The sequence below is a fragment of the Acomys russatus genome, chromosome 2 (genome assembly GCF_903995435.1).
Source record: "Acomys russatus chromosome 2, mAcoRus1.1, whole genome shotgun sequence".
Taxonomy (NCBI): Eukaryota; Metazoa; Chordata; class Mammalia; order Rodentia; family Muridae; genus Acomys; species Acomys russatus.
In genome coordinates this window covers 35,504,584-35,532,574 of record NC_067138.1, presented here as the reverse complement: position 1 = coordinate 35,532,574, position 27,991 = coordinate 35,504,584, and the positions used below count along the sequence as shown (strand labels likewise).

Sequence of the window (27,991 nt, the reverse complement as noted above, 5' to 3'; positions counted from 1 at the left end):
AGGCCAACTTGGGTTACTTAGTGAGATTCCTCCCTCCCCAAAAAAATACAAAAGTGGGAGGGACGAGAGCAGCTGTGTCACATACAACAGTCTGGCGAGTTAGAGTGTATTGCTGACCTATTGTCCACTTGCTTGTTTCCAAAGGAGCACTGTGCACCAGGACTGCAGATTCTACTGTGTATGTTTCTGATTTTATACAATTTTCTCTATGCTGTAGCATTCCAAGAATCAGGTAGAAGCAATTTTGTGTCCTGCTTCCTTGTTTTGACTGGTGCTGAGAACTGAACTCAAAGCCAGTGCAAGACAAGCACCTGCAACTGAGCTACATTCTCAGCCCCTAGTGTTGTCTTTTTTATTATTATGTAAACAGTGCTCTGCCTGTATGTACACCTGTAATCTAGAAGAGGGCACCAGATCTCATTATAGATGGTTGTGAACCACCATTTGGTTGCTGGGAATTGAACTGCGGACCTTTGGAATAGCAGCCAGTGTTCTTAACCTCTGAGCTATGTCTCAAGCCCCCTAGTTTTGTCTTTTTAACTGGTGGCTTTTGTGATTGCATTTGCTACCTTTAGCACCTCTTTGATTTAAGTTCAGGCTGTCACAATTGACTTCTCATTCATGTTCGTAAGCAAATATGTCTCATCTTATTGGAGCCTGGAAGCGTGTTTCTGTGCACTAGGCGCAAGACCTCAGCAGCTTGCTTCTTGCTAAATTCTTCGTCTTTAAATAAAATAGGTATAAAAGGGCTGAAGAGTTGTCTCAGAGGTTAAGGGTACTGACTGCTCCTCCAGAGGTCCTGAGTTCAATCCCAGCAACAACATGGTGACTCACAACCATCTATAATGTGATCTGATGCCCTCTTCTGGTCTGCAGATGTACATGCACTGTTTACATAATAATAAATAAATAAATCTTTAAGATAGGTATAAGAATAGTATTTTCCCTTGACATGAGAGAGTAAATAAATTAGTGCGGGGTTAACTGCTGTCATTTATGATGGTAATAGTTAGCCAATTACATGTTTGACCAGAAAACATATTTCTTCTGGTCAAGAGTCCTTATGGATTCCTAAGATGGCATTCCAAGAACAATGTGGACGACACTGGGTTAACTGTTACTATTTTAATACTTGTTGCTATGTAGACAGGACTGTTAGAACTGCTAACATTTTATAGATTCAGTAAATTTAAAATAACATGTCAGTTTAACTGCTTTAGCTCTAAAAATAGGACTGGTTGTTTGTCAATATACTGCAGTTCCTTCCTCATTGTGCCAGGTACATTTGTGGGTCATGATAAAATCTAACCCCTTAGGTTTACAGAGTGGCTTTGTCATGTTCCCTTGTAAATGGCCATGACGTGAATGTGTGCTTGGGTTCCTTTCACTAAACTCTTAGTTTCTAGGAAAGAGGGGCCATCAGCTCTGTTTCCTTAGGTGCTGACCTGGCCTTTCTGGTTCGGTAACTGCAGGCTCCCACGTTGACCCCAGACAGCGTTTGGCCCTTTCCCCTACTGGTGTTTGTTTGTTTGTTTGTTTGCCTGTATTGCTGTGTTAAGCACTAAAGTGGCATGGTTGCCACCCCTAACCTATAACCTCAATATGGCCTGTGAGAAGTCCTGAGTAGATTTATGGTCACATAAGAGTATTGTTAGTATTCGAGCCCTTGGTTTTTTTTCTGACTTCTAGAAAACAGAATTTTGTTGTTGCTCTAAGTAAGAGCAGAGGTTAAGGTCCTATCATATTGTGGCTGTTAAGACTTTGGTTGTATCTTTTGTTTTTTAGTAAGTATATGTATGATATTTGAAACAGACTTTGAAAAGAGAGATTAATGCATAATGTTTTCCTTCAGCCTCCAGTCTGTGGATTTTGAAGCTGTAGCAATCACTGTGAAAGAGCTAGTCCGATATTCACTCAGTATAAATCCAAACAACCATGCTTGGTTAATTATTCAAGCGGATATTTATTTTGGTAAGTGAGATATCCATTGCTTTATGTTTTATTTGTGTAGTACTTTCAGAAGTCAAAGTAAGGATATTATTACATATTTTATTATGAAGCTGCATTTTACTTTATGTTTTTTTAGTTTTTCAAGACAGGATTTTTCTGTTTTATCTTGGCTGTCCTGGACTCACGTTGTAAACCAGGCTGGCCTTGAACTCACAGTGATCCACCTGCCTCTGCCTCCCAAGTGCTGGGATTACAGGTCGGCACTACCACGCCTGGCCACATTTTACTTTATTAAGTTTTGAGAGTTGACCATCTTCCTTCATAAATCAAGAGAATAAATTGAATTGTTTCATTTATGCTATTTTGGTTTAGATGTTTTGTTTTGTTTTGTTTGAGACAAGGTTTCTCTATGTAGCCCTGGTTGCCATGGACTTGATCTGTAGACCAGGCTGTCTTCAATTGCACAGAGATTCGCCTGCCTCTGTCTCCTGAGTGCTGGGATTACAGGCTTGTGCCACCATGCCCATCAGGTTTAGATGTTTTTATGTTATGATATCTTTTTAAAAACTTTTTATTGATTCTTTGTGAATTTCATATCATGCACCCCTGTCCCTCTCATCTCCCTGTCCCTCCATATTTGCCCTCTACTCTTGCAACCTCCCCCTAAAGCAAACTAAAACTAAAATAAATTAATTAAAAAATTAAATAGAGATAAAAATATCTTTGAAACATTTTATTTTACCTTTTATTTGTGTGTGTGTTTATGTGCATGCACATGTGGTACCTAGGAGAGAGCATCAGCTCCCCTGGAACTGGAGTTAGGGACAGTGAGCCCTCTGCCATGGGGTTCTCTGGAAGAGCAGCAAATGTCTTAACTGCTAAGCCATCCCTCTAGCACTGCCTGCTTTTAAATAGTGGGTATTTGTGGATTTCTGTTTGATTTTGTTTTGCCCTGGGGTTAAGTATGAGAATTCTAATTAATTGTGGTTTCTTTTCCTTATACTCTCAAGCACTTGGGAGGCTGACTTAGGGAGATTGCTACAAGTTCAAGATACATAGTAATATTCAGGGCAGCCAAGGCTATGTAGTAAGGTCCTGTCTCATGACTCAGGAGAGCATGCATATATTTACATTCACACGTCACACACGCATACGCGCACATACACACACACAGAGATACATATATAATTCTAAAATCTGTATTCTTGGAAGTTAATTTCTACCACCCCATAAACAATTCTGTGTCACAAGATTTTCCAAGTCATATGGAATTTTCAAAATTCATACAGATAAAATTTCTGACTGTTATCATTTTGGGGATCAATGTTTTTAAAATAAGAATTTCAAAATTTAAAGGCTCAAGAACTTTCATGTGTCTAATATTTTTTGGGGTTCAAGGGTTGAGATAGGGTCTTTGTAGCTCATTCTGGCCTCTTATTCATAACTTAGCTGAGGATGGCCTGAAGGCCTATCATGATGGCTCTGCTTCTCAAGTGCTGGGATTAGAGGTTATAGGTGTGCACCACCATAGCCAACTAATTGCTGTTCTTTTTTAGAGTGGGGTGAGGTAGGGTGGGGCTTATCAATGGGGGTTTCTCTGTGTGCTTCTGGCTGTCCTCGAACTTTGTAGACCAGGTTGGCTTTGAACGCAAAGATCTACCTGCCGCCATCTCCTGAGTGCTAGAATTAAAGGCTTGCACCACCACCACCCTGCTAAATGCTCGTTTTTAACACATTTTCACTCTAGCTTCCAAAAGAATACATTGCCAAATCTGAATGTTTACTTGTACTAAGATATCTTTAAAAATAAGGATATTTTTTCTTTTCTTTCTTTCTTTTTGTTTTTTGAGACTGGGTCTCTTTGTGTTAGCCTTGGCTATCCTGGGCTCACTTTGTAGACCGGACTGGCCTCGAACTCACAGCGATCCGCCCGCCTCTGCCTTCCAAAAAGTATTTTTCTAGTCTGGATATACGGAGAATAAAAATCGGCATATAATAAATCTTGTAGCATAAATTTAATGAGAAATCTTGGCTAGATTTTGGCTAATCAGTTTTAGGAGGTAAAGTTTTATCATTGCTCAGCCAAATACAGATTTTTACCCTTTTTAAAAATTACATTTGTGAATGTGTGTGTGTGTGTGTGTGTGTGTGTGTGTGTGTGTGTGTAGGGGGGAGCGAACACATGCATGTGTTGTGCATGTGGCGTTCAAAAGAAAGATAGCGTGTGGGGGTCATTTCTTTTTTACCCTGGGGATCCTAAGGATAGAGCTCAGGTGGTCAGGCTTGGTGGCAGCACCTTTACCTGCTGTGCCTCATGGTTTTATCTTTAACTTATTGTTTGAATCTGTTTCAACTCTTGTATTTTAGTGGCAAGTAACTCTTTACCCCCATTTTCTACTTCAGCAACAAACCAGCATTCGGCAGCTCTTCACTATTACCTCCAGGCAGGAGCTGTGTGCTCTGACTTCTTTAATAAGGCTGTGCCCCCTGATGTTTATACAGACCAAGTAAGTTGTCTTGTGAGCTTGCTTCCCTGTTGCCTACCTACGTGTTTTCCTTCCTGAGCCACCTTAGGGCAGAACTTACCTAAATCTGTGACTGTGATGATAGTGGCTTTAGACCAGAATGCTCTCTATTTGTTTTTGGCCTTTTGGAGACAGTCTTGATGTGTAGCCCAGGTTAGCCTTGAACTCTAGTGATCTGCCTGCTTCAGTCTCCCCAGTGGTCAGATTGCTGGCACATGCCACCAGGCCTAGCTTGTGTCTGCTTTTCAGTGCCAGTATCTACAATGTTTGTTGCTGCTCTGGTACCCCCACCCTCACCCCCAGAACTCTTCAGACTCAGTCTGTTCAGAACTGATTTCAGTGTCTTACTTTGCCATGTACTCTGCTAACAAACCGACCTCCCCTTCCACAAAGCTGTCCAAAATACCAAACGCCTTTAGCATTTGAGTTCACTAACCCAATAAGAGCACCATGGTTGGTTCTTTTCCTCCCTTAATTAACCCTGTTATACTATCCACTTAGCTCTCACATCTTACAGATTCTGCTGTCTAGCCCTCCTTATGTGTATACTTAAGGCATAAAACAGGTTTTGATAAACCTAAAAAGTGATACTGCAGTAAGTGTCCATTGCCTTCTATAGTTGCCCTAAAGGGGAGCTGGAGAGATGGCTCAGAGGTTAAGAGCACTTGCTGCTCTTCCGGAGGTCTTGAGTTCAATTCCCAGCAACCACAGGGCAGCCCATAACTATCTACAGTCAGATCTGGTGCCCTCTTCTGGTGTGCAGCTGTACATGTAGACAGAGCACTCATACACAAAATAAACAAAATCTTCAAAAAATAAAATAAATAAATGAAGAAAACATGAAGCCTCGCCAGGCGTGGTGGTGCACACCTTTAATCCCAGCACTCAGGAGGCATAGGCAGGCAGATCAATGTAAATTTGAGGGCAGCCTGGTTTATAAAATGAGTCTAGGACAGCCAAGGCTACACAGAGAAACCCTGCCTGGAAAAACAAAACAAAGCAAAAAAAAAAAAAAAAAAAAGAAAAAGAAAAAGAAAAGAAAAAAGAAAACACCCAACAAAACCCAAAAACCTAGCTAGACGATGGTGGCACACACCTTTAATCCCAGTGCTTGGGAGGCAGAGGCAGGCGGATCACTGTGAGTTTGAGGCCAGCCTGGTCTACAAAGCAAGTCCAGGACAGTCAAGGCTACACAGAGAAACCTTGTCTCAAAAAAACAAAAACAAAAACCCTGAAGCTATTTTTAAAAGAACAAACAAAAAACTCCCTAAAGTCCACTCTTCGTTTGTTTTTAAGACAAGATCTGTCTACATATTCCTGGTTGTCCTATAATTTCCTATGTAGACCTTGAACTTAGAGATCTGTTTGTCTTCCTAAGTTTGTTTCTTCTTTTTTTTTTCGTGTGTGTGTGTGGGGGGGGGGGGGATTCAAGACAGGGTTTCTCTGTGTAGTCCTGGCTGTTCTGCACTGCCTGACCTTTACTTAGTTTCTTAGTGCACATTGTAGTACCATTATGATTTTGAGATATTGGAGTCTCACTCAGAACTTTGTGTGTGCTACTCAAGACCCGTACTGCTGAGCTATCCACCCTCCAAGACAACATTTGCTCTTCCTTATGCTGGTCATTAGATCTCTAGATATAATCATTCTTGCTAGCTTCATACATGCTTTTTCTCCATCTTTACCTCATACTGGATTATGCTTGGCTCTTTTAATGTACATTACAGTTAACTCTGATTTAGACCATTAGTATAATGTAACAAGTGAAAATTTTTAAAATTTTAAAAACTTAACAAGTTTTTAAGTAAGAATTAAAGATTCTTTAGTAGTTTATCTCTTTATAGCACTTCTAAATTAGCAAAATTGATTCAGAAGTGGGCTGGAGAGATGGCTTAGAGGTTAAGAGCACTGGCTGTTCTTCCAAAAGTTCGAGTTCCAATCCTAGCAACACATGACGGCTTACAACCATCAATAATGAGATCTGGTGCCCTCTTCTGGCATGCACGCACACATGCGGGCAGAACACTGTGTACCAAATAAATCTTTAAACAAGATTGATGTGGAAGCCCTGGCTTCCCTCATGGTTGCTGTCCACCCTCATCCTTCCTGCTTTCTATTCTGTTGACTTGCTGTATCAGAGTGGTACATTTATTACAGTCAGTGGTAGCTGGTTTTTTAAAACAATTATTGTTTTTTTCTAGGTGATAAAAAGAATGATAAAGTGCTGTTCTTTGCTGAATTGTCACACACAGGTTAGTTTGTGATACTGTAGTATTGGCTTATGTTTATGTGTTAGATTTTATTTGTTAATTCATACTGGGAAATAGCTTTTATTTTGTATCAGAATAGCTGTTAATAGCTCAGAATGTTTAAATTTCTTAGTAATTTATAGAACTGAACTAAATGCCGGTAGGAATTAGTAAACATTGACCATTGAACTTAACTGGAAAAGAAACACTTTATGTATGCTTTCTTATACTTATGATGATATCTGTATACTAGTCATTGGGAAAGTACAAATCAGCCAAGGCTATAGAAGAGTTAGCACCCTGATGCTGCAGGAGGCTGAAAAGGTGCAGCTTTGGAAGTTCCACTTCGAGAATTAGAAAAGGTTGTACTTGTATGTTCATAACAGCGAAAAATAGGGGGAAATTCCTAGTGTCTGATAAATAATGGTTAAGTAAAATGTTATATATCTATACCTCAAAATCTTGCAGCTATATAAAGGAATGAATTACATATGTATACGACACATTGGGTGAACTGAAAAACTGCTAAGTGAAAGACAGGGTTATACATAGTTATACATTGTAAGAAAGCTCAGAACAAGCAGCAAGTATGGTCTGCTTCTTCCCAGAAGCTCCATGGAGGAGAACGGAGGGCTCCTGCTGCCGGGCACTGGGGTGCTCAGGAAGGGTAGTGAAGTGCTTTAGAACTTATGGTGATACTTATACAAATTTTATAAGGACACTAAGATACATGTGATTTCTTTTGTTTTCTTTATGTTTTTGGTCCCGTCCCCCCCACCCCCACCCCCAGACAGGGTTTCTCTGTGTAGCCCTGACTGTCCTGGAACTTACTGTATAGACCAGGCTGGCTTTGAACTTAATAGATCTCCCTTGTCTCTGCCTCCCAAGTGCTGGGATTAAAGGCGGCACTGCCACCACCACCACCACTAGGCTTCCCCCCCCACCCCCCTTTTTGGATTTTTGAGACAGTTTCTCAATAACTCTGGCAGGGTGCTCTGTGTTTTGTTTTAGATCATTTCTATGGCACATAAAGTAATACAAATATTCTCTACTTTAAAAATTTTTGTTTTAATAATTTTTTTTTGTTCTTTTGAAATAGGATGTGTGTAGTCTCAGCTGTCCTGGAACTCCCTATGCAGACTAGGCTGGTCTTAGACTCATAAGAGATCTACCTGCTCCTGAGCCTAGGACTAGACATGTAGCACCATGCCTGGCTTTAGGCACTTAGTTATCCACATATCCACCTAGCTGCCTATTTATTTCTGGTTCTTTGAGACAGGGTTTCTCACACCCAGCTTTCAAATATTCATTCATTCATTCATTGGCTGTCTTGGAACTCACTTTGTAGACCAGGCTGGCCTTGAACTCACAGAGACCCACCTGTCTCTGCCTCCCAGAGTGCTGAGACTAAAGGCGTGTATGACACGCCTGACACTTTTTTTTCTTCTAACTTTTAATTTTTAATCTTTGCTTTGTATAATACTAGCAATTAACCCCAAATCTCACATATGTTAGCAAGTGTTAGAACTCTGACCCATATTCCCATTTCCCTCCAAGGTGCTTGCCTGATTGAACTGCATGCTTTGTTTATAGACTGGTAACTTAATATTTTTAAAAATGACCTTATCGCCGGGCGTGGTGGCGCACGCCTTTAATCCCAGCACACGGGAGGCAGAGGCAGGCGGATCGATGTGAGTTCGAGGCCAGCCTGGTCTACAAAGTGAGTCCAGGATGGCCAAGGCTACACAGAGAAACCCTGTCTCGAAAAACCAAAAAACAAACAAACAAAACAAAAATGACCTTATCTGTCAGCCTTGTTTTTGTCTTGGATTTTTTTTTTTTTTTTAAGACTCATTATGTATACAATGTTCTGTCTGAATGTACACCTACATGCCAGAATGGGGCATGAGATTTCATTAAAGATGGTTGTGAGCCACCTTGTAGTTGCTGGGAATTGATCTCAGGACCTCCAACCCCTGTCTTGGATTTTTTCAAGACAAACTTTCTCTCTGTGTAGCCTTGACTGTCTTGGACTGGCTTTGTAGACCAGGCTGGCCTCAAACTCAGAGATCCTCCTACCTCTGCCTCCCAAGTGCTGATATTAAAGTCATGGCTTATTGCCAGCTTTTAAAGGTACAATTCCATGTATATATGTCCTTGAATGCTAGGACATTTGCTTGGCAGTTTTCACCTTCAGGTTCTCATTCAAATGAAGAAAGATCTAAACATTGTGATTTAGGTCACTGATAAATTAATTTATGGCCAAATAAGACACAAATATGTTAGGTAACGGGTTTTGAAGTGAAAATTAAATGGTATTCTGAAATAAGAGCAGACTAAGTCTTCCTAAAAATATACTTGAGTGGCTGGAGAGTTTTACTTGGTACCCATGTGTCAGCTCACAACCACCTGGAACTCCAGTCTGGGGGATCGCATGTCCTCTTCTGGCCTCTGCAGGTTGCAGCACAAGTGCTCAGATGTACATGTAGACAAAACATCTGTAGACATAGAATAAGATAAATAAATAGGAAAAAATAAAGATTACCCTCACAAGCCAGGAAGGGTCATGGTTAACTTTTAAAATATTTGTTTATGTAGGTGGCAATTTTATGTCAGTTCCTCCGAGAAATTGACTACAAAACAGCCTTCAAGTCATTGCAGGAACAAAACAGGTACCTTTTTTTCCCCCTTTAAAAACATAAGGCTGAAGCTTTTTTGCATAAGAGGTGATAAGATTCTGTTTTGCAGCCATGACGCTATGGACTCCTACTATGATTACATTTGGGACGTCACGATCTTGGAGTACCTGACTTGTATCCTTCCACCAGAGCATGTGATATCACAGCAGTTCATGTCTTTTTTTTTTTTTTTTTTTTTTAGTTCATGTCTTTTTAAAGAAGTTTTTCATAGAACATTTTCCTAGCTAAAATAGAAACAGTACAGAATTTTTAAAAAATCATTATATATGATTTTGTTTGTGTGTGTGAATCATATGAAGGACAACATTGAAGTTAATTTTCTTCTGCCATATACGTCTTGAACGCGCGCCATCAGACTTGGCAGCAAGTACTTTTTCTTGCTGAAACTACTTTACCATTGTCAAACTGTTGAGCTCCTATCATGACATAACAATCAATTTTCTTATTCTTAACTGATACATTTAGATCTTCATCATAAAAGAGGAGAGACTGACAAAAGACAAATTGCAGTAAGTTGCCTTATGCCTTTCTTCAATGTTGTTTGCAGAATATTAGACAATGTAGATTTGTACCATCGGGTAAAGATCTTTTTTGTTGGTTTGTTTGTTTTTGATATAGGGTTTCTGTGTAGCCCTGGCTGTCTTAGACTTACATTGTAGACCAGGTTGGCCTCAAATGCAGTGATTCGCCTTCCTCTGCCTCCCAAAGTGCTGGGATTAAAGGTGTATGCCACCACACTGGGAGAGCAAAGATCTTGTTTGGCCATTTAATGACCAAATTTAGTTATAGGATTCACTTGTGATGTTGAGTTTAAAATATTAGAACATTTTATATCTGTGTTCTAAATGTTCAAATGTTCTTTCATCTCACAGGAGCCTTACAGCGGTTTACTGATTTGCTTTTCTCTTTTGCTAACTTCAATAAAAGCATTCCTCATTATTACTTGCCCAGCATATGGAAAATTACTATTACTGTAGATATTTTTTGCTTTCACTCATTCATAAAAGCATCTGTTTTGCAGGGTGTGGTGGTGCACACCTTTAATCCCAGTACTCGGAGGCAGAGGCTGGCGGATCACTGTGAGTTCGAGGCCAGCCTGGTCTACAAAGTGAGTCCAGGACAGCCAAGGCTACACAGAGAAACCCTGTCTCAAAAAACAAAAACAAAAAATCAAACAAAAAGTGTGTGTTCTTAGTGCTTTTAAGACATACTTGGAAGTGTTGGATCTGTTTCTTTACAATAAAACTTTATTATACAACCCAACTAGCTTATACAAGAAGGAAAAAGGTTAAAGGGACAAAAGAGTGAACCTTCCGGTAGCCGTTCCACGGGACGGGTCCTTAGGTGTCTCTCTGGCCTGCGTGTTGTTCTAGCCGGTCCGCTGCTCTCCCTGCGCTCTCCTGCCCAGCTGACTTTGTTCTCTCTTCCCCAACTCCCTGAGTCACTTGGGAAGGACTGTCTCCTTCTCCCGGTGAGGGTCAATTAGAAAGACAATAGTCCAGGTGGGGTTCCCAGGTCTGTTTCCTGAATTCCAGACCCAGGATGGCTCCACTCAGTCTGTCACAAGGTATTCATGGGGTGCCCCAAGGGTAAAGCCCGCCAAGACTGCTCCCACCTGTGACAAGGCTTATTCTTTCCCACACGGAAGAAAGTATGACTATTATTAAATACCCTTTAAAAGATGTGGGGGGATTTCATGTGAAGTTAGCCACCTTGGAATGCCATACATTCTCCCATTTTCTTCCCTCTTTAAATGGTATGTGTATATTGTGTTTGGAGTATTTAAATGTGGGCATGCATGTGCCATGGTGCACATGTCAAGGCAGTCAAGAGGACAGCCCTGAGTGTTGATCCTTGCATTCTACCCTGAGACAGGGTCTTTCGTTCATTGCTAGGGGCATCAGACTAGTGGGGTCTGCGGGCTTCTGGGAATTCTGTCTTCACCTCCCATCTCTCCATAGGGACAGGCTAAAACTGCAGATAGGTGTGTGTGCTGTTGTGGCTAGCCTTTATGGTGGTACGGAATACCTGACTGAACCCAGTTCAGGTTTGATTGGGTATAAGGACAAATATTAAAATGTAGTTAGGAAATATGCTGATTTAGTAAAGTGGTGGTTATAGAGTCTCCTGGACAATCTTAACCACTAGATGTTTTTGATCTTTTGAGCCCTAGCTGGCCTTGAACTCACTATAGAGACCAAGCTGGCCTCAAACAGAATCTTCTGCCTCTGCCTCTTAAATGCTAGGAATAAAGGTGTGTACCACCACATCTCTCCCTCTGCCCCTACCCCCAAATTATTTTCAATACACCTCCTTTAAAGGCTCTACCTACATATCCTTACTGTCTCATTTCACATCCTGGTTCTTCTACATGCACTGAGAAGTAGGTGTTTATCCTTTATCCCCACAATGTAGAGGCCTCCCTCAGCCAGTTCTACTTCCTTTACACTGTTCTTATTCTCAGGTGTTTTATGTTGTCTTATTACTACTATAACCTATTATGCCCATAGCCTTTTCAGATTTCCTTGCTTCTGAAAATTGAGTTTGAGAGCCCCTCATTAGCCAGCTCCTTCCAACCCCCTTCCACTCCTCCTCACCTAGAAGCACAAGGACAGTCTGTGCTCAGCAGCACTGATAGTCAGACAAAACTTTTTAAGTTTTCTAGGTTGTCTGATAGTGAGCCAAGTGTGGTAACCAAATTAGTTGACTGCTGGAAATTAAGATTTGGATTTTGTGTCTTCACTTTCTGTATGGGGGGGGGGGGAGCCCTAACCATAAAGACTTGCCACTAACAAACCAAAGTCCATTGTTAACCAATTTCCTCAGGCCTTTTCATTGTGTCTTACTAGCCTAAACATTCTTTTTGTTTGCTATTTATTTTAGACTTTTCCTGTTAAGTTCCTAGTTTGTACATTTTGCATTTTTAATAATTTCCTTGGCTCTTGTTTGCTTGGAATAGATTAGAAAATAGACCAACCCACTGGCTTTATGGGGATTAGCCTTAATTGTAGACTTAATAATTGTAAACCAGGTGACATCCTGTTTTCTAGTTACTTTTCACCTTGAAGGTCACTGTATCCTACTCATTAAACTCACTCTTGGGGGCTGGAGAGATGGCTCAAGAGGTTAGGAGCACTGAGTTCAATTCCTAGCACCCATATGGTGGCTCACATCCATCTATAATGTAATATGATCTGATGCCCTCTTCTGCAGATAAAGCACTCATATACAATAAATAAATATTTTTAAAAATTAAATATATAAACCCACTCTTGAGATAGTAAGAAGGTATACTGCTCTTGATGAAGGCAAGTTTTGATGTTTTTGATTCTGTCCCCTCTGGCATTCTAGTTAACTTCTGTAGCCTATAACAGAGTTCACCCTTGATGTCAGCCCTCTTGACTGTGCTTTACCTCTGGCCACGTCTGGTCCCTCTAGGCTTTAAAATTTCCCACTCTATACAGTTAATTTTTGCTGTTACTACCCTTTCAAAGGTTAACAAATGCAAAACCCAGTGAGTGCTTTTCAACCCTTCTGTTTACTATTTACCTGTGGCTTCTTCATTGGATCAATGACCTTTCTATTCATTCCCCCCCCCCCTCCCCCCTAACTGTAGTTCTGTGCTTGTAGCTAGCTCCTGCTTATCCTTAAATTCATTTTCCAGACTCACTCTTTGGGCTTTCATTTGCTCACCCTTGGTTGTTTTAGTTTCAGAGCTAGGGACAGACTGATGAGCTGCTCCTTCAGCCCCATTGTTCCTTATAACCCTTTCACGTGAGGTGTATGATGTCTCTCAAATACCTGGCATTCTTTTCCAATTCTTACACTTTGGACTTTGAACTAGTGATCTGACATATCATGTTTAAAGATGATATCACCCTACTTTGCTCACATGCATTCCTTGATCCAGCAAGTCCTATTCTAATCACAACTTTCAAGATACAGTCTTGAAATACTGCACTAAATAATATGGCAGGGAGGGACAGGTGTGATGGTGTACACATTTAATCGTAGCATTCAAGAGGGAGAGGCAGATGATCTCTGTGAGCTACGAGGTTTTGACTGAGGTCAGAAACTCAAATTTAAAACTAGATTCTTAGCCGGGCGGTGGTGGTGCATGTCTTTAATCCCAGGACTTGGGAGGCAGAGGCAGGTGAGTTCAAGGCCGGCTTGGTCTACAGAGCGAGTCCAGGACAGCCAAGGCTACACAGAGAAACCCTGTCTCGAAAAACCAAAACTAGACTCTTAGGTCCCATATTTAGTTTCCATTAAATACTCCACAGCAGAAAGCCACTATGAATATTTAGTAGGTCATGGTGCTTCTTTTTAATTATGAAAAGTTGAGCCATAGTACACTTTGTACTGCTGAGCACTTAGCTATTTTGCATGTTTATGAAACATGATTTTGATGTTTTTCAAACTATTCTGTTGGAGTCTTAGTTTAACTATAAAAAGATGTCAAGTTACTAAAAACAGATTATTTTGAACACAATCATATAAGCAGATAAAACTATAAATTATAAATCAATAGTTAATGTTAATTTTCTCTGTAGCACTTAAATTTAATAATTCGATTTATTTATTCTTTTGTTTTGCTTTTGAGACAGGGTTTCTCTGTAGCCTTGGCTGTCCTGGACTCACTCCCACTCTGTAAGACCAAGCTGGCCTCCAACTCAGAGATCCACCTGCCTCTGCCTCCCAAGTGCTGGAATTAAAGGCATGCACCACCATACCCGGCCCGTTTAACTTTGACTTATGTATACTAGTAGGAAGACAAATGTTTTTCAACCAAACGTCTAACATACCTTTCTGTTTTAAGATCAAAGCCATTGGTCAAACAGAATTGAATGCAAGCAACCCTGAAGAAGTACTACAGCTGGCAGCACAGAGAAGGAAAAAGAAGTTTCTACAAGCAATGGCAAAACTTTACTTTTAAGCAGTTAGTTAATTTTTTAAACTTTTATTTTTTAAACAATGGACTAAAAGTAAACAATATATATAATACATATATGTACAATTTAGTGGTGTTTTCATTTCAGACCAAAATACAAAAACAAAAACAATTAAGCTCAGGGTTAGAAAAAACTTCATACCTTAACAATAGTTTACAATTTCTTCAAAGAGAGAAAAGGTTCATTTGTCTGGTAATCTGATACATTTTTTTTCCTTTAGGCCCAAATTTCCTTTTCAAAGGCTAGCTTGAAATATTTAATGTATAAGTACCTATTCTATATACAGCAAGTTTAAATAAATAGATTTCTAGGAGTCAGTATACATTTAATATTTTTTTGCCATAAGAAAATAGAAGTTTAGGTCACACATTAAGTTTTACCATGTTAACATGGTCCTCATCTCATAATACGGGGCTTAAAAACAGACTGCCAGTTTTGCAAACATAAAACCTCAGTTACTACATTTTAAAAAGTACTCAGTGTAATAAAGTGACTTTCTTATATAGTTTACCCAAATTGTGATACACAAAAAGATTACAAAGGAAACTTTCTATCAAGGAAAACCCTAGAGTAGAAGCCGAAGCATTTATCTTGTTTATAATTTCTTTGGTTCTCCCATTGTTTAGAGCAGTTTAAGCATTTGGTTCAGGGCCTTACTGATTAAGAAATATGGCAAGGCAAACAAAGGACTTAAAGACACATTGAACTTCACCATTTGTAAAATTTCAAGTTTGTCATTGTTTGTTACAAACAGCTTAGTCACTTTATTACAAAACAGTCTTTGTAAATAAGCTTAAATTCTATTTTCAAAAAACAAATTGCACCATTCACAAGTATAGGAATTTAAGAATCTAAAATCTAGATTCAAAGTTGTGTCAGCTAATGTATCCTTTAAGGTAGCACTAGTCTAGTCCATATTCCAATGATAAAGTTCCTGGTTCATAAAGAGAAACACAGTAACACACAGAAACAATTACTATAGCATTAATCATTGCTGGCTTCCATCCCACTATCCTTGGGAGTGATAGCACCTTTGTAAACAAGTCTTCTTTCAAATAGCCACTATAGGAAATTTCTTTAGTGCCAATTTTTTTGAAGTTTGTTTTGTTCTTTTGTAGTGCTGGCAATTGAACCCGGGGCTCCCGGGGCTCCCTGGGCATTTAGTGCCAAAGTCAAGTAAAAGAATGGCAGTGTAACTCCTTAGTAGGCAAGGACCATAGCACTACTTTCCTGTAAAACTTAACTCAATGAAATTCTACCCAGTATTTGCTCAATTCCAATTTGTTGTTAGCTTCAGTACTTTACTGGTGGTTTTTCAGTACTCTTTGGTGGTGTCATGATGCCTCCATTACACACTGGTGACAACTGCCCGCCTTTCCTGAAGGTGTTGACATAGTTTACTTCATTCTGTACATGTGAAGAAATTATTCAATAATTAAGTTAGGACAAAACAATCATATTGTAAGGTAAAATCAGACTTCTGTCTACTTGTTTAAAACTATTTAAGCCTAAATTAAGAGTCTCTGTCTTAGCTGGGTGGTGGTGCTGCACACCTTTGATCTCAGCTCATGGGAAACAGAAGCAGGCAGATCTCTAGAACTGAGGCCAACCTGGTCTACATAGCTATTCCAGAAAGAATGTGTTTCAAAACAACAAATATGTGTTCCTAATTTCTTGTCTGGACTGCTCGTCTATATTTTCAGCTGCTTCAGTAGTATTTTTCTTGAGACAGGGTCTCCCTTCTTGTGTGGCCCAGGCCAGCCTGACACTCCAGCCTCAGCTTCCCTAGTACTACATTATCTCCTTTATTATTTTAAAATCATCGTGCCTAGGGCTAGAGAGGTTAATAGCACTAGCTGCTCTTCCAGACATCCTGAGTTCAATTCCTAGCAACCACATGGTGGCTCACAACCATCTGTAATAAGATCTGATGCCCTCTTCCGGTGTACATGAAGACAGTGTACTCATATACATAAAATAAATCTTTTAAAAATCATGCCTATCACCTTCCCCTTAGCACATTATATAACTGTCTTAAGTTGTAATGCACAGTATCATCTCCATCAGTTTCAGGACTTAAGGGAAAATTCACAATCAAAAACAAACCAACAAAAAAACATACCAGCAAAGCCAAATAATTTGTGTGTGTCTGGATATTGTGTCTGTCTTCCATAGGAATCTTCTTAAAAGTCTTCAGCTTCACTGGACTTACACTCTTTATTACACTGACAAAGGGCACCATCCAGTCTACACATTCTGAGATGTCATCCCATTCCAAACCTAGATTTAAAAAGTTAGTAAGTTACACACCAGCAATTACCTTAATATGCCTAGTGTAGAACATTTAAAAACTCAAGGAAATGACATATTTATTAAATTATGTTTTTTACATGACTTTAAAACTGAAAAGAATTGATAGTTTTCTCAAGACTTATTCTGTAGCCCAGGTTGGCTTCTCTCCTGGGGAAGTGCTAGGATTACAGGGCTGTGCCACTCATCTGACTCTCTTGAGGATTTTTTTTGTTTGTTTTAAAGATTTACAATTATGTTTGTGAGTGTGTGTACATGTACACAAATGCCCACAGAGATCAGAAAAGGGTGTGAGGTGCCCTGGATCTAGAGTTGCAGGTGACTGTAAGCTATTTGATATGGGGGCTACGAACCAAACCTGTGTTTTCTCCAAGAGCAGTATGTGTTCTTAACTACTGAGCCGTCTTCGCAGGCCCACTTCTGAGCTTATTAACCAGTGCCTATTCATACAAAGTAGAATTGTGCTTTGAATCAAAGATACTTAAATTTCACTTGGCTGTATTTCAAGATACTAACAAAAATCACTAAATTGTTGAAACTGTGTTTGATAAGGTAATAATGTTCCTGTAGTTCCATTAAAAATTGTGAACAGGTAAAAAGTCAACAAAAGAGTCTTACCTGAGGCTTTCTTAACCACTTCAATGGAGGTAAAATGGCATAAGGCAGCAGCAGCCAGAATTCTGTATTGGAATTCTAATGAGTCGATGGCTAAAATACACAGATCTAAAAGCTAACATGGAAAAACGAAAGTGTAAGTCACTTAAGAGAACCGAATTATGTCCCTACTTTATAGGTAACTCTAAAATAGTATTAGAAGGGCGGGTGGGCACTTCATCTAGACTGGAAAAAACTAGTGAAGGCTTCTAAATTGGTGAGTAGATAACACTTAGTATGAAATAAGAAAGGAACACCTTCCTTCCCTAACCAAGGTAGGCAGTGGAGAGCAAGGAAAGCTAGAATAGCCTAGTTACATTATAAATGGCCTTTAGAATTTGGAGCACCACTACTTAAGCTTCTTTTAAATCCAGAAAGTTATACTTTTTAAAAAAAGGACACAGTAAACTGGACAGACTAGAATGCAACATTCTTAGCAACTAGATAGTTAAGTGGTATAATCTTGGTAATGCAAGGACTGGGAAAGCCCTTGGAATGAGACATAAGGCTAGATTTCAGAGGTTTAAGGTGACCCCTGTTCAGTGAATAAAACTTAGTGTTTGTTCTCATCAGGCAAGGTGGTGGTGCAAACTGGAGGAGTTGCAAATGAAATGCTACCACAGACTGAGCAATCTTTAAATAATGCATGAGACAAGTGTTTTGGAATCTGGATGGTTTTGGGTTTTGAAGTATTTGCATGTATATGAGATCTGATGTCAGAACTTAACTCACGTACACCTTATATACATATATACTCAATTTTTTAAAAGATTTTATTTATTTATTATTATGTATATACAGTGCTCTGCCTGAATGTATACCTGCAGGCCAGAAGAGGGCATCAGATCTCATAGATGGTTGTGAGCTACCATGTGGTTGCTGGGAATTGAACTCAGAACCTCTCAAAGGACAGCCAGTGCTCTCCAGCCCTGTATAGACTCAATTTTATAGAGTATTTTTAGTTGACTGTTCTTTGTGACCATGTAGCATTTTCAGTTTTGGAATAGGGATATTCAACAAAAGAATACTAGAAATATCTACATCTTTGTAGATTTGCATACTTAGAACACCAGTTCTAATCCACATGACTTAATATTTATCACCAAATGCCAATTTCACATCCTACATAGAATAAAACTGAACGTTTTCTTTCTATTTATGTATGGTAGAATTTGCAGCCTTTAGATCTTACTTACATTGCAAAGAATGGGATCCTTAACCTCTTTAGTTAGAATATGTTTGGCCTAGGAGAATTAAAGAACAGCAGGCCAGGCATAAAGGTAAACGCTTTAATCCCATCATTCAGGAGGCAGCAGCAAGCTGATCATTGTTAAGAGCCAGCCTAGTCTACATGAGTTCTAGGACAGCCAGGACTCTGCCTGGGGTAGGGTGGGACTGGGGAGCCTAAAGACGACTAGGTGAAAGCATTTCTCCCCATTTATAGTAATGCTAATCCCAAATCTTAAAAAAATGGAAATACTCATAAAAGTTTAAGATTTTTCTTTTCTAGAATTATTAAGCAATGTAAATACTGGGAACAGAATTTTATGGGTCAAAAGTGTTTCTTATCAACTAAGATTTAGCTCAGTATGCCATTTTGTTACATAGTTCAGGACATGATATGTATACTAAACAAATCTGTGACCAACAAGAATATTAGCTAGTGTATGGTGAGTAACAGGGTCAGTACCTGAGCTATCTGGATGAACGTCTCCTGAGAATATTGAGGTAGAAGAACCTTAGGAACATCTTTAACAGCATCAACTTGGAGAAAAAGATTCAGCCAGGAGATGACTGTTACCGGACAAAGTTCCCATTTTAAAGCCTGTCAATGAAAATTTAAAATGCCCATTAATTACAGCATATATATGTGTTCTATGTACTGCATTATGTACATAGTGGAGGCTAGAGGTTAAGTAACTTCCTTACCAACCATCAACCAGTGCCGTCCTTTTGCTGCATTAGCCTTTTAGAATTGTGTGCTCAGACTAAAACCTCAGCTTGGCAGGGGCACCTGCCGTGACTTACATGTGGAGGTCAGAGGATACGTTTTATACCATGTAAGTCCCCTAAGAACCAAATGTACTGTTGGCTCTTTGTTATATCTGAGGCTCACTCTTAATTACTATAACACAAAGAGGCAACTAAGAAAAGACATTATTACCTTTAATATAGAGAGTTCCATCTTTAAGATATCTACTTCACTGCAAGCACCATCAGTGACATACGCAAACTCCTGGAGTTTGGGAGCGTAGATTTCCTTTAATTTAGAGAGTTTTTTATTAATCACAGTTTAAATAAAAACAAAAAACTATATAGACTATAGTTAGGCTTCAGTTTTAAGGACAGCTTCACAACGTGATTAAATCAAAATCATATATCTAAGATTTTTTTTGTATGTAGTTATCTGTGGCTAGCTCCTGTACTGATTTTCAAGGTTTGTTTTTCTAGAGTTGACCTTGTCTTTTAGTTAATAAACAATGACTATCTTAATCTGTTTTTTTTTTTTTTTTTTCAATTAAGCAAGAAACAATAACTTTCTTTAATAGTGTCTAGTCTGGTGGTCATAAAAGAACAAGACTACAAGCAGGGCTAGGGCTGGGGAAGTAGCTCATTTGGCTGAGTGCTTGTCTGATGTGTAGGAAGCTATAGCACTTCACTTAGGCCTGTAATCCTATCACTCGGGGGATGGAGGCAGGAAGATCAAGGTCATTTTCTACCTGCAGAGTGAGTTTGAAGACAGCTTGGGCCACTCAGAACATCTCAAAAACAAAAGTAAGGTCTAGAAACTAAGCACATTATCTTAGCACAAAAGTACATTTATCAAAAAATACTGGGCTAATGCTTGCTTTAGTAGCACCTGTATGTATTTTAAAATACAAAGCAAGGCCAGGTATGGTAGCACATACTTTTAATCCCAGCATTCAAGAGGTAGAAGCAGGCAGGTCTGTAAGTTTGACATCAACATGGTTTATGTATCAGGTGCCAGGCTAAGCAGAGGCTGCAGCATCCTGAGACCTTGTCAAAGCGCTTGCCAAAGAACAAGGCCCTGGGCTCAATCCCCCGTAGAGGTGGGCAAGTCAAGAAACCTAATGATTTCAATATAGATGTCTGAAACAGGACAGGCCACTGAAAACTGATATGCCACATGTTTCAGAACTAGGAGATAACTTATAAAACTCTAAAGATACACTTGGAAAAAAATACATAGGATATTAATGTGTTCATAATCCCTCAAAATGATACCAGCTTGTAAGAGCATTGGTAATAGCCAACTGTGTGTTAAAATGACGGTAATTACATACTTTTGAAAGTTTGAGGCAATGAGTTTTCTCCTAACTTGATACCAACATTAGACAAGAAAGTATTAGGCTGGACAGACCATTATTCTTACCCAACGTAACATTTCTTTCATATGTTTAGGTTTTAAAGACCATTCTTTTGGTCTCAGGTGCTATATAATTATGTAACAACACTTAAAGTTTCTATCTGGTGAAATAAGCATTCTACTACTAGAGACTAATGTAGACTAAAATAAGGACCTATGATCAGTTCTTTTTCTATCCTCACTGTAATGAAGAAAACAAGCCCCGCCCCCTTTTTCTGAGACAGTTTCTCTGTGTCTTTCCTGGACTCTTGTAGTCCAGGCTGGCTTCAAACTCTCAAACTTACAAAGATCTGCTTGCTTCTGCCTCCCTAAGTGCTGGGATTAAAGATGTGTGCCTCAGTCCAGAAAATTATAGTGTCCTCGGATGAATGTGTCATCTAAAAACTATGTTTACAGTCAATATATCTGGATGAAATGTAAGAACTTACCTCAAGTTTGGAAGCAATGAACAGTGAGGTGATCCCAATGAGTTGAAGCATATTTTTATTTACATCCTTTTGTGTCAACATAAATCTGTCAAAAAAGTCCTGGGCAAGGTAAAATGTCTCCCTATGAAGCGTGTATACTTCACATACCTGAAGAAACAAATATTCAAATATTATCTCCAGAATTAATCCAAAGAAAGTCATCTTTGTTATACCAGATTATGAACTATTTTGAAGCTAAATTTTGTTTTTTTAGGATGCCAATATTTACATAAGAGAGGGATTAGCATGTACTGATAGGATGAGCCTATTACCCTCCATCTCCTAGTTTTATTAGTTTTTCCCATCAGTTTTTTTTTTTTTTTTTTTTTTCATATTTTACTGGAGGCATTGGTGATAAAATCTTCCCATGTTTTTGGCTTAGAGGGAATTGCCCACATGTTTCGCTATTGTCACACTTACAGCAAAATTTAATTTTCAGAGTTACTCCATGAAACAGGTGCTATTATCTCCTCTTTGGAAAAGACAGGAATAATGAGTTTGAAGTAAACACTAAGTATATTAAAGAACTACTCTGTTCCTATCTTACACTGTTTTAAAATCAGGAATATGACGCCTAGAGAATGGCTCAGTAGCAAAGAGCTTTTACTGGTTCCTAGTACTGGAGTCTAAGCAGCTAGCTATTGCTAATAATCTCAGTGCTAGGAGATCTGGTGCCCCCTTCTGGTCTCCCTGGGCACCTGCACTTATATTTACACATAATAAAAAGTAAACTCTGAAAACCAGGAATAGATGTTGTATTTCAAAGAGACATCTTTCCATGTGTTAACATTTTAGGAGTTGTTTGTTTCCAAGACAGGGTTTCTCTACGCAGCCTTGGCTGCCCTGGACTCACTTTGTAGCCCAGGCTGGCTTCGAACTTACATCGATCCACCTGCCTCTGCCTGCCAAGTGCTGAGGTTACAGGCATTTTAGGAGTTTGTGAACAACGAACTTTTCTTTTTTTTACATTCTTAGACAAAGTAAAAACTTTTAGTTAACATAATTCTAACTACATTGATGCCATTATCATTAGATGTTCAGAAACAGACCTTATGTTCGATTTTCAAATCCCCTAAAAGAAAAAAGGCAAACTTTGTTTCCTTTCTATGATAATCTTTAAGGGCAATGACCTGATAACAACCTTATTTCATATAGTCCTGGAAACATTTATGATATCTACCAAATGTTACTGCCAAAAGGCCCACCTACAGTTTTCCTCCCTTAGAATGATTCTATACCCTCCTGCCAATATAGGCAAGCATTTTGCCACTAAGCCACCCTGCCCACCTGCCCCTTATTTTATATTGAGGCAGTATCACCATAACCTACTCTGGCTTGCTTGAAACTTGTAGATCTCCTGCCTCAACTCATCATCTCCCATCAGACAAAAGCAAATATCCATGTTTGGCAAAATATCAGTTTAACATTAAGTAATCATTTCCTCAGCAATAATTTGAGGAATTTACAATAATACAGAGAAAGGGAATGGACCTAAATAAGAAAAAATGCACAGATTACTGATACTCCTTTAAGTCAATGGTATGGTATGTTTTCCTATTTTGAGGCCAGGTTTCACTAGTAGTCCATATGACCTCAACTTGATCTTCCTGCCTCAGCCTTTGTGGATTACAGGCATACACCACCACACCCAAAGGCATAGTGTATTTCTGAAAGGAACAGGAATACATTATGAAGGAAGCTAAATGGGTTTAGAGGGCTCAGAGCCGCAGGGTATCCTAACACATAGAGACTTCTCAGTTGGGTTTGGGTTGTATCAAAGATGTGTTCTTAGGACTCTGCTCTTTGCTTTGGTACTGAGGACACACTACCATTGAGCTATGCTCACTAACTCCTGATTTTACTTTTAAAAAAGGTAGTTGGTCTGGGCTTGTAGCTCAGTGCTGGTCTAGCACACATAACACTTTGCGTTCAATCCCCAGCACCAGGGGGAAAAAAAATCAAGTCATATTCTACTTAAGGTGCCACATTACTCTGGTAATGGACAGAATACTCTGGAAGTACACATCCCATATAAATATTTTTCTATCATAGACACAAAGGAAATTTCTATTTTTAGAACATACCTCTAAAAGCCAGTCTAACAGTATTGACCTCATCTGTGGTTCCAGGTCTGAATGCAGAACTTCAAAATGTTTGTCATGCACATATCTGCTTTCCTTTTGTAACATGTTTTGCCAAACTTCCTGTGAACATCCCCAGCTACATGAGGGGCGGGGGGAAGAAGAGCACATAGTTTATATTTTGTGATCTATACAAGCTCTGCTTACAATAGCATAAATCCATGTTTCAAATATCCTCCTCCAACTTGCAGTTACAAATGGAAAGTAGCTCTTGGAGCCAACCAGAAAGACTTCCACCTAACTGGTAAATATCAGGAGTGCTATATAATCCCATTTTCTTGTAATTTATAAAAGTTATGGTTTAAGATAGGTGGAACAAAGTATCAGGCATAGTGATGATTTATTTAAGTATGTGACTCCATTAATTCGCTTATTCAAGTCAAATGTCATTACTACATAATGATTTCTATAAGCTGTACCTCTTAGTCATAATTGATAGTAAGTTTGGTAAGGAATAAGTAGATTGATAAGTCAATTGAAAACTCCTGTCCATTTAAGATTGTTCCCATTTTAATTAGGCAAAATTTAAGCTACACTTAAAAAGCAGTACAGCTCTGCTATATCTAGAAGCACTTAACAGCAAATTAAGAGAGTCTGAGTCTTAAATGTATCACTCCCTATCACTCGCAAATAGTACTGTCTCATGTAGAACATGGCTTGCTTCTCAGTAACGTAAGTATTTTATAATGAAGTCAAAAGAAAATACAAGGCATTATTTTAAAATCACTATTTTAACCTTTAGTATAAAGTTAGTGAAATTTCTTACCTTAAATCTGGCAGAGGTGAGGGATTAATAAAAAGATTTTTAAATCTGTAATTTGTAAATCTAGAGAAGTCACTTGTTTCTATTTCTTTATGAGGTGTTTCAATGATAATACAAGGACTGATTCCTCCAGACAGCACAGGTGGCCAACAATTCTGTCATTTGTAAGCAGAAAGAGGAAAACCTATTATATTAGTGCATCAAGAAACTGTGGCTTTTGTTCTGCATCTTCAAATGGTAACCGATTTGATATTCATATTTAAAAATTAAAGCCATACAATTCACGTTAGTCTTCATAAAGTAGATAACAAATCCTGCTTACAAAAGACATTAAATACTGAAATAATGATTGCATTTGTAATGTAAAATAATTCTTAAAAAAGTAGTTGCATCTAGAAATTTTATCAAGGATGCTTTTTTTAAAAAATAGCTCTTTTTCTAATACTTGAGAATACTTAAATGCAAAAACTCACTCAAGTGGAGTCACTTAGAGGATCTTTTTCAAAGAATTACCATCTCCAAGTGAGTCCATAGGAAGGAGTAGCACCAAAGCCTGGGTGCCAGGCTGTCAGTGATCTCACATCCTTTTTATGCCAATCAGTAGCTATTAGGACCCTTCACTGCAGTCTGAAAGTGAACAAAGAGCAGTATATAGGCGGGCCCTGGTCCACCAGCCAGCTTCTAGAGGGAGGATTTATAAAAAGGAACCAGCTGCTTCTAGGCCAACCACACTGCAGCTGTAGGATTCAGACATATATGAGCCTTCTTCCTGCTAGCCTCTAAGATCCGTAGACTCTTCCCACAGTATGGCAGTAACACGATTCCGGCCTTTTCTTCCCAGCCCACCCAGTCCAGTTCTGCATTACCCTAATCTCATACTGATGCTTCTTGGTCATCTCCTCGTCCCTTTTTTTGACATCCTGGAAAACAGAAAAGAGCATTGTAAACTAAAATCCCAGCAAGGAATTTCCTCCCTTCCTTCCTCATTTTCCTTAAGTCACCTGTGCTGTTTTTCTCTTCTTGGCCTGAATTATCTGTGCTTCTTGCGGAGAGTCTGGCTGGTTGGGTTGGGCATGCTGTTGCTTAGCTTGTAAACGGCTACTGTGAAGAATTTTAGAAAGGAAGTTTAATTAGTAAGTCATGTACTTCAAAGGCAGCAGCTAATTTTGAAACATGTCTGCAAGACTTAACAGTGTACCTGCGTCTCGACATTCTCTTCTTTGAGGCCTATGAAACCTCTAAATGGGGGAGAAGAAAAACCAAAATCAGGGACATAGTCATCCATATTCAAGTTCCAATTAAAATTGATTCAGAAGTTAACAATGTCACCAGAAGGTGGCCTGAGCCTTTAGAAAAGCACGAGCCTGTCTTGTGAAATACATTATCTCCGTAATTTTACATACATGTCTTCATTTCCTCAACAATGTACACTCGGAAAGTGAGTGCGTTCGGGAATTTGCTAAGTACCCTAGCACCCCTTAGATGACCTTCGGGGCCATCCATGCACTTCCCGGTACAACCAGGGGGGGAAAGGCACGTCCTGGACGCGGCCCGCCAGGCGCCTGGTCGAGCCTCCAAGAGCGGGCTGTAAAGAAGCCGGTTCCGCGCCAATTTGGAGAGCGGCAGCGGCAGGGAAGTAGGGGGTGGAGGGAACCAAGGCTGGTGTCACGTCCTCCCGGCTCCTTTCCCTCCTTCCCAGCCCCACCCGCGGGCAGCGCCGCTTGCAGGGTTGACGGGACCCCAATTCCAGAATAAAAAATGGGGAATTAGAGGAAACTGCTCAAGCATTTGTCCTCCGTAAGGGTATCCACAGCTCCATCCTCTCGCGCCGGAGACCTTCCCCAAATGAAGGTGAACAGAGAAGCTCCCAGAAAAGCTTTCCCGTGGCCTCTCATTTGGGGAAGACTCTCCATCCCCTGGCCTCCTGACAAGGATCCTGACAGGGACCGAGCTCAGGGGACCCCTTAATCCCAGCCTCCTAGTTTTCGTCCCCTCCTCTCCCCTGTTTTTCCTCTCCCATGGCTACGGCCAGACAAGGTTCCTTTTCCCTCCCGCATACCCCTGTCCCGAACACCTCCTCACCGCCAGACCCTCTACAGCTCGGCTCAGCTGGCGCCGGCGCCAACTCAATATATAGGCCTGGCCCGGCCCGCCCCGCACGCATGCGCCGCAGACTGACACCTCGGACGGCGCCTTCCCCTCCCCCGCCCGCGCCCGCCCAGCTCGCCCGCGCGCGCCGCGCCCTGCCCTGCCCTCAGTGCGCGCGGGCGCGGACCGACCGGCCGCACGGCTGCCCTCCCGGACCGTGCTCCTCCGCCCCGCTCGGCGCTTCACCTGCGCGCGCGGCGGCTGCAGCCGGAGGCTCCTCCCCCGTGCCGGCTCCCCGCCAGAATCCCGCACGCCCTCCGGTTCACTCCTACCCCCCCCGCCCCCCCCGATAGCTCTTGGATCTCGAGGTGTCAGGCAGGGTTCAGCTCCACATTTCAGGGATGTGGGGGTGGCGACGCGGTCCCGCCCAGGCCTCGGGGGAGGGGGGGAACTCATGTCCTCTCAGCGACGCGGGAGCGGGAGCCCGAGGGCCCGCCCCTGCGGGAGGAGCGAGGCTGCGGCCGAGGAGCCGGCCAATGGCAAGAGAGGACGGCGGCACAACGTGGAGCGGCCGCGGAATGTAAACACGCCGGAGCGCGCGGCCCGCCACGTGCGGAGCCGGCGCCTTCCGCGGGGCGTAGGGCGGCCGCGCACAAGAAGGCGCCTGAGCCCCGGGAGGATGAGGTACGAGTGTAGCGGCTACTCCGCTGCTGCCTGCGGCTCCCTCATCGAGGCCGCCGCGCGGGAAAAGTCCTGCCCTTGCGCCCTGCCCTTCAGGCCACGCTCCCGTTCTGGGCGCTAACCACCTCTCGGGGCTGAAGCGGGCGCCCTCTCCATCCGCACGAGTGGCGGGGGTCTTTTGGGGACCCGGCCGGAGGGCAGGACGGCCGGGACCACGTGCGCGCCCGCCCCGCCCCGCCGCCAGCGCGCCCTGCGGAGCCCGCGCGAACCGCCTGCGCGGGAGAGCCGCCCGCCTGCGAGCGCCGCTGGGACGTGGCGGGGCCGCGCCTGTATCCGGGCACTGAAGCCCAGGGCTGCGGGCTACCTCTCCAAAGCCCCGCACATCCTCAGGCCCGGTGTGCGGGTGACACTCCGCACACTGTCCCCGTGGCGGGACGCCGCTCCGGGAACAAAGATCCACACCCGGACAGGCGTTGCTCGGTGCTCGTCCCGAGTGGGCCGGTGCTAGGGCGCCGAGGCCGGCAGCCGCGCGGGCCGCCCCTTCCCGAGATGCACTTGGGGGCAGCCGGCCGCGGTGGCCCCTTTGTGCAGCGCTGCTCCTGAGCGCCCCAGAGCCTGGGCAAGACCTCGGCTTTCCTCCCGCAGAGCAGCACTCTTCACACACTTTTCTTGGGGTGATCTCTTACACCGGCAAAAGCTTTCCTTCCCAGACTATGCTGCAGGAGACAGGATCAGAGGAGGGGAGGCCCAACACCTCGTCTAGGCCTGAGAAAGTTCCATCGACCATGCTTACTGTGCGATTCTAGAGAGGGAGGGCCTCCCTTTGCAGTAGCTGTCATCTTGTACAGCTTCCAGACCTAACCGGTTTCTGCAAGAATGCAGAGGGGTGTGTGTGTGTGAATACTTTTCAATAATTGTTTGCTAAATGAGTATAAGCAAAACTGATGGCCTACAGCCTCAGTTCCCTATAGGAGTTAAAGACCAACTTAGATTGTGAGACGCGCCATAAAAGTCCCAGCTGGTGGCCTTTCAAGATACCCTGAAAACAAGGGATGTCCATAACGAGGGGTTGGGCTTGGAGTGCCATGTGGAGCAGCATAGATTAGTGTCAATAAGTAGAAGGG

The 27,991-nt window shown here is 41.4% G+C and overlaps 2 protein-coding genes across 5 annotated transcripts in view; one reads left to right on the top strand and one right to left on the bottom strand.

Annotated features, from left to right (window-relative positions):
• Ints8 (integrator complex subunit 8) overlaps nucleotides 1-14,457 on the top strand; it is a 60,567-nt gene extending 46,110 nt beyond the window's left edge. The window contains exons 21-27 of the mRNA XM_051160252.1: nucleotides 1,853-1,971; nucleotides 4,354-4,457; nucleotides 6,677-6,727; nucleotides 9,323-9,396; nucleotides 9,473-9,537; nucleotides 9,889-9,932; nucleotides 14,243-14,457. Of these exons, the coding sequence (XP_051016209.1) occupies nucleotides 1,853-1,971; nucleotides 4,354-4,457; nucleotides 6,677-6,727; nucleotides 9,323-9,396; nucleotides 9,473-9,537; nucleotides 9,889-9,932; nucleotides 14,243-14,359 (574 nt within the window). The 3' untranslated portion in view covers nucleotides 14,360-14,457. The remainder of the gene's footprint in view (nucleotides 1-1,852; nucleotides 1,972-4,353; nucleotides 4,458-6,676; nucleotides 6,728-9,322; nucleotides 9,397-9,472; nucleotides 9,538-9,888; nucleotides 9,933-14,242) is intronic.
• Nucleotides 14,458-15,617: 1,160 nt separating this feature from the next.
• On the bottom strand, nucleotides 15,618-26,282 carry Ccne2 (cyclin E2). 4 transcript variants are annotated; one of them, XM_051160218.1, is made up of 12 exons: nucleotides 26,181-26,282; nucleotides 25,297-25,336; nucleotides 25,100-25,199; nucleotides 24,965-25,018; nucleotides 24,102-24,253; nucleotides 23,279-23,414; nucleotides 21,156-21,302; nucleotides 19,504-19,599; nucleotides 19,030-19,164; nucleotides 17,304-17,415; nucleotides 16,498-16,655; nucleotides 15,618-15,782 (listed from the first exon to the last, which is right to left on the bottom strand). In XM_051160218.1, exons 2-12 carry the CDS (start codon nucleotides 25,308-25,310, stop codon nucleotides 15,669-15,671), a joined length of 1,218 nt encoding a protein of 405 aa, XP_051016175.1. In that variant the 5' UTR covers nucleotides 25,311-25,336; nucleotides 26,181-26,282; the 3' UTR covers nucleotides 15,618-15,668. The 4 variants fall into 4 exon arrangements, with proteins under 4 accessions (XP_051016175.1, XP_051016190.1, XP_051016182.1 ...); XM_051160233.1 differs by having other exon boundaries at nucleotides 25,100-25,196; nucleotides 26,181-26,280; XM_051160225.1 differs by having other exon boundaries at nucleotides 26,158-26,240.
• Between the last annotated feature and the right edge of the window lie 1,709 nt (nucleotides 26,283-27,991).

Bases quoted from the DNA above. Each gene is read 5' to 3' on its own strand.
- Ccne2 (XM_051160218.1), bottom strand. The intron at 17,416-19,029 runs GTACTGACCCTG...TTTCCATGTTAG, and splicing joins CGTTCATCCAGATAGCTCAG to CTTTTAGATCTGTGTATTTT. The intron at 16,656-17,303 runs GTAAGACTCTTT...TTTTAAATCTAG, and splicing joins AGTGGTTAAGAAAGCCTCAG to GTTTGGAATGGGATGACATC.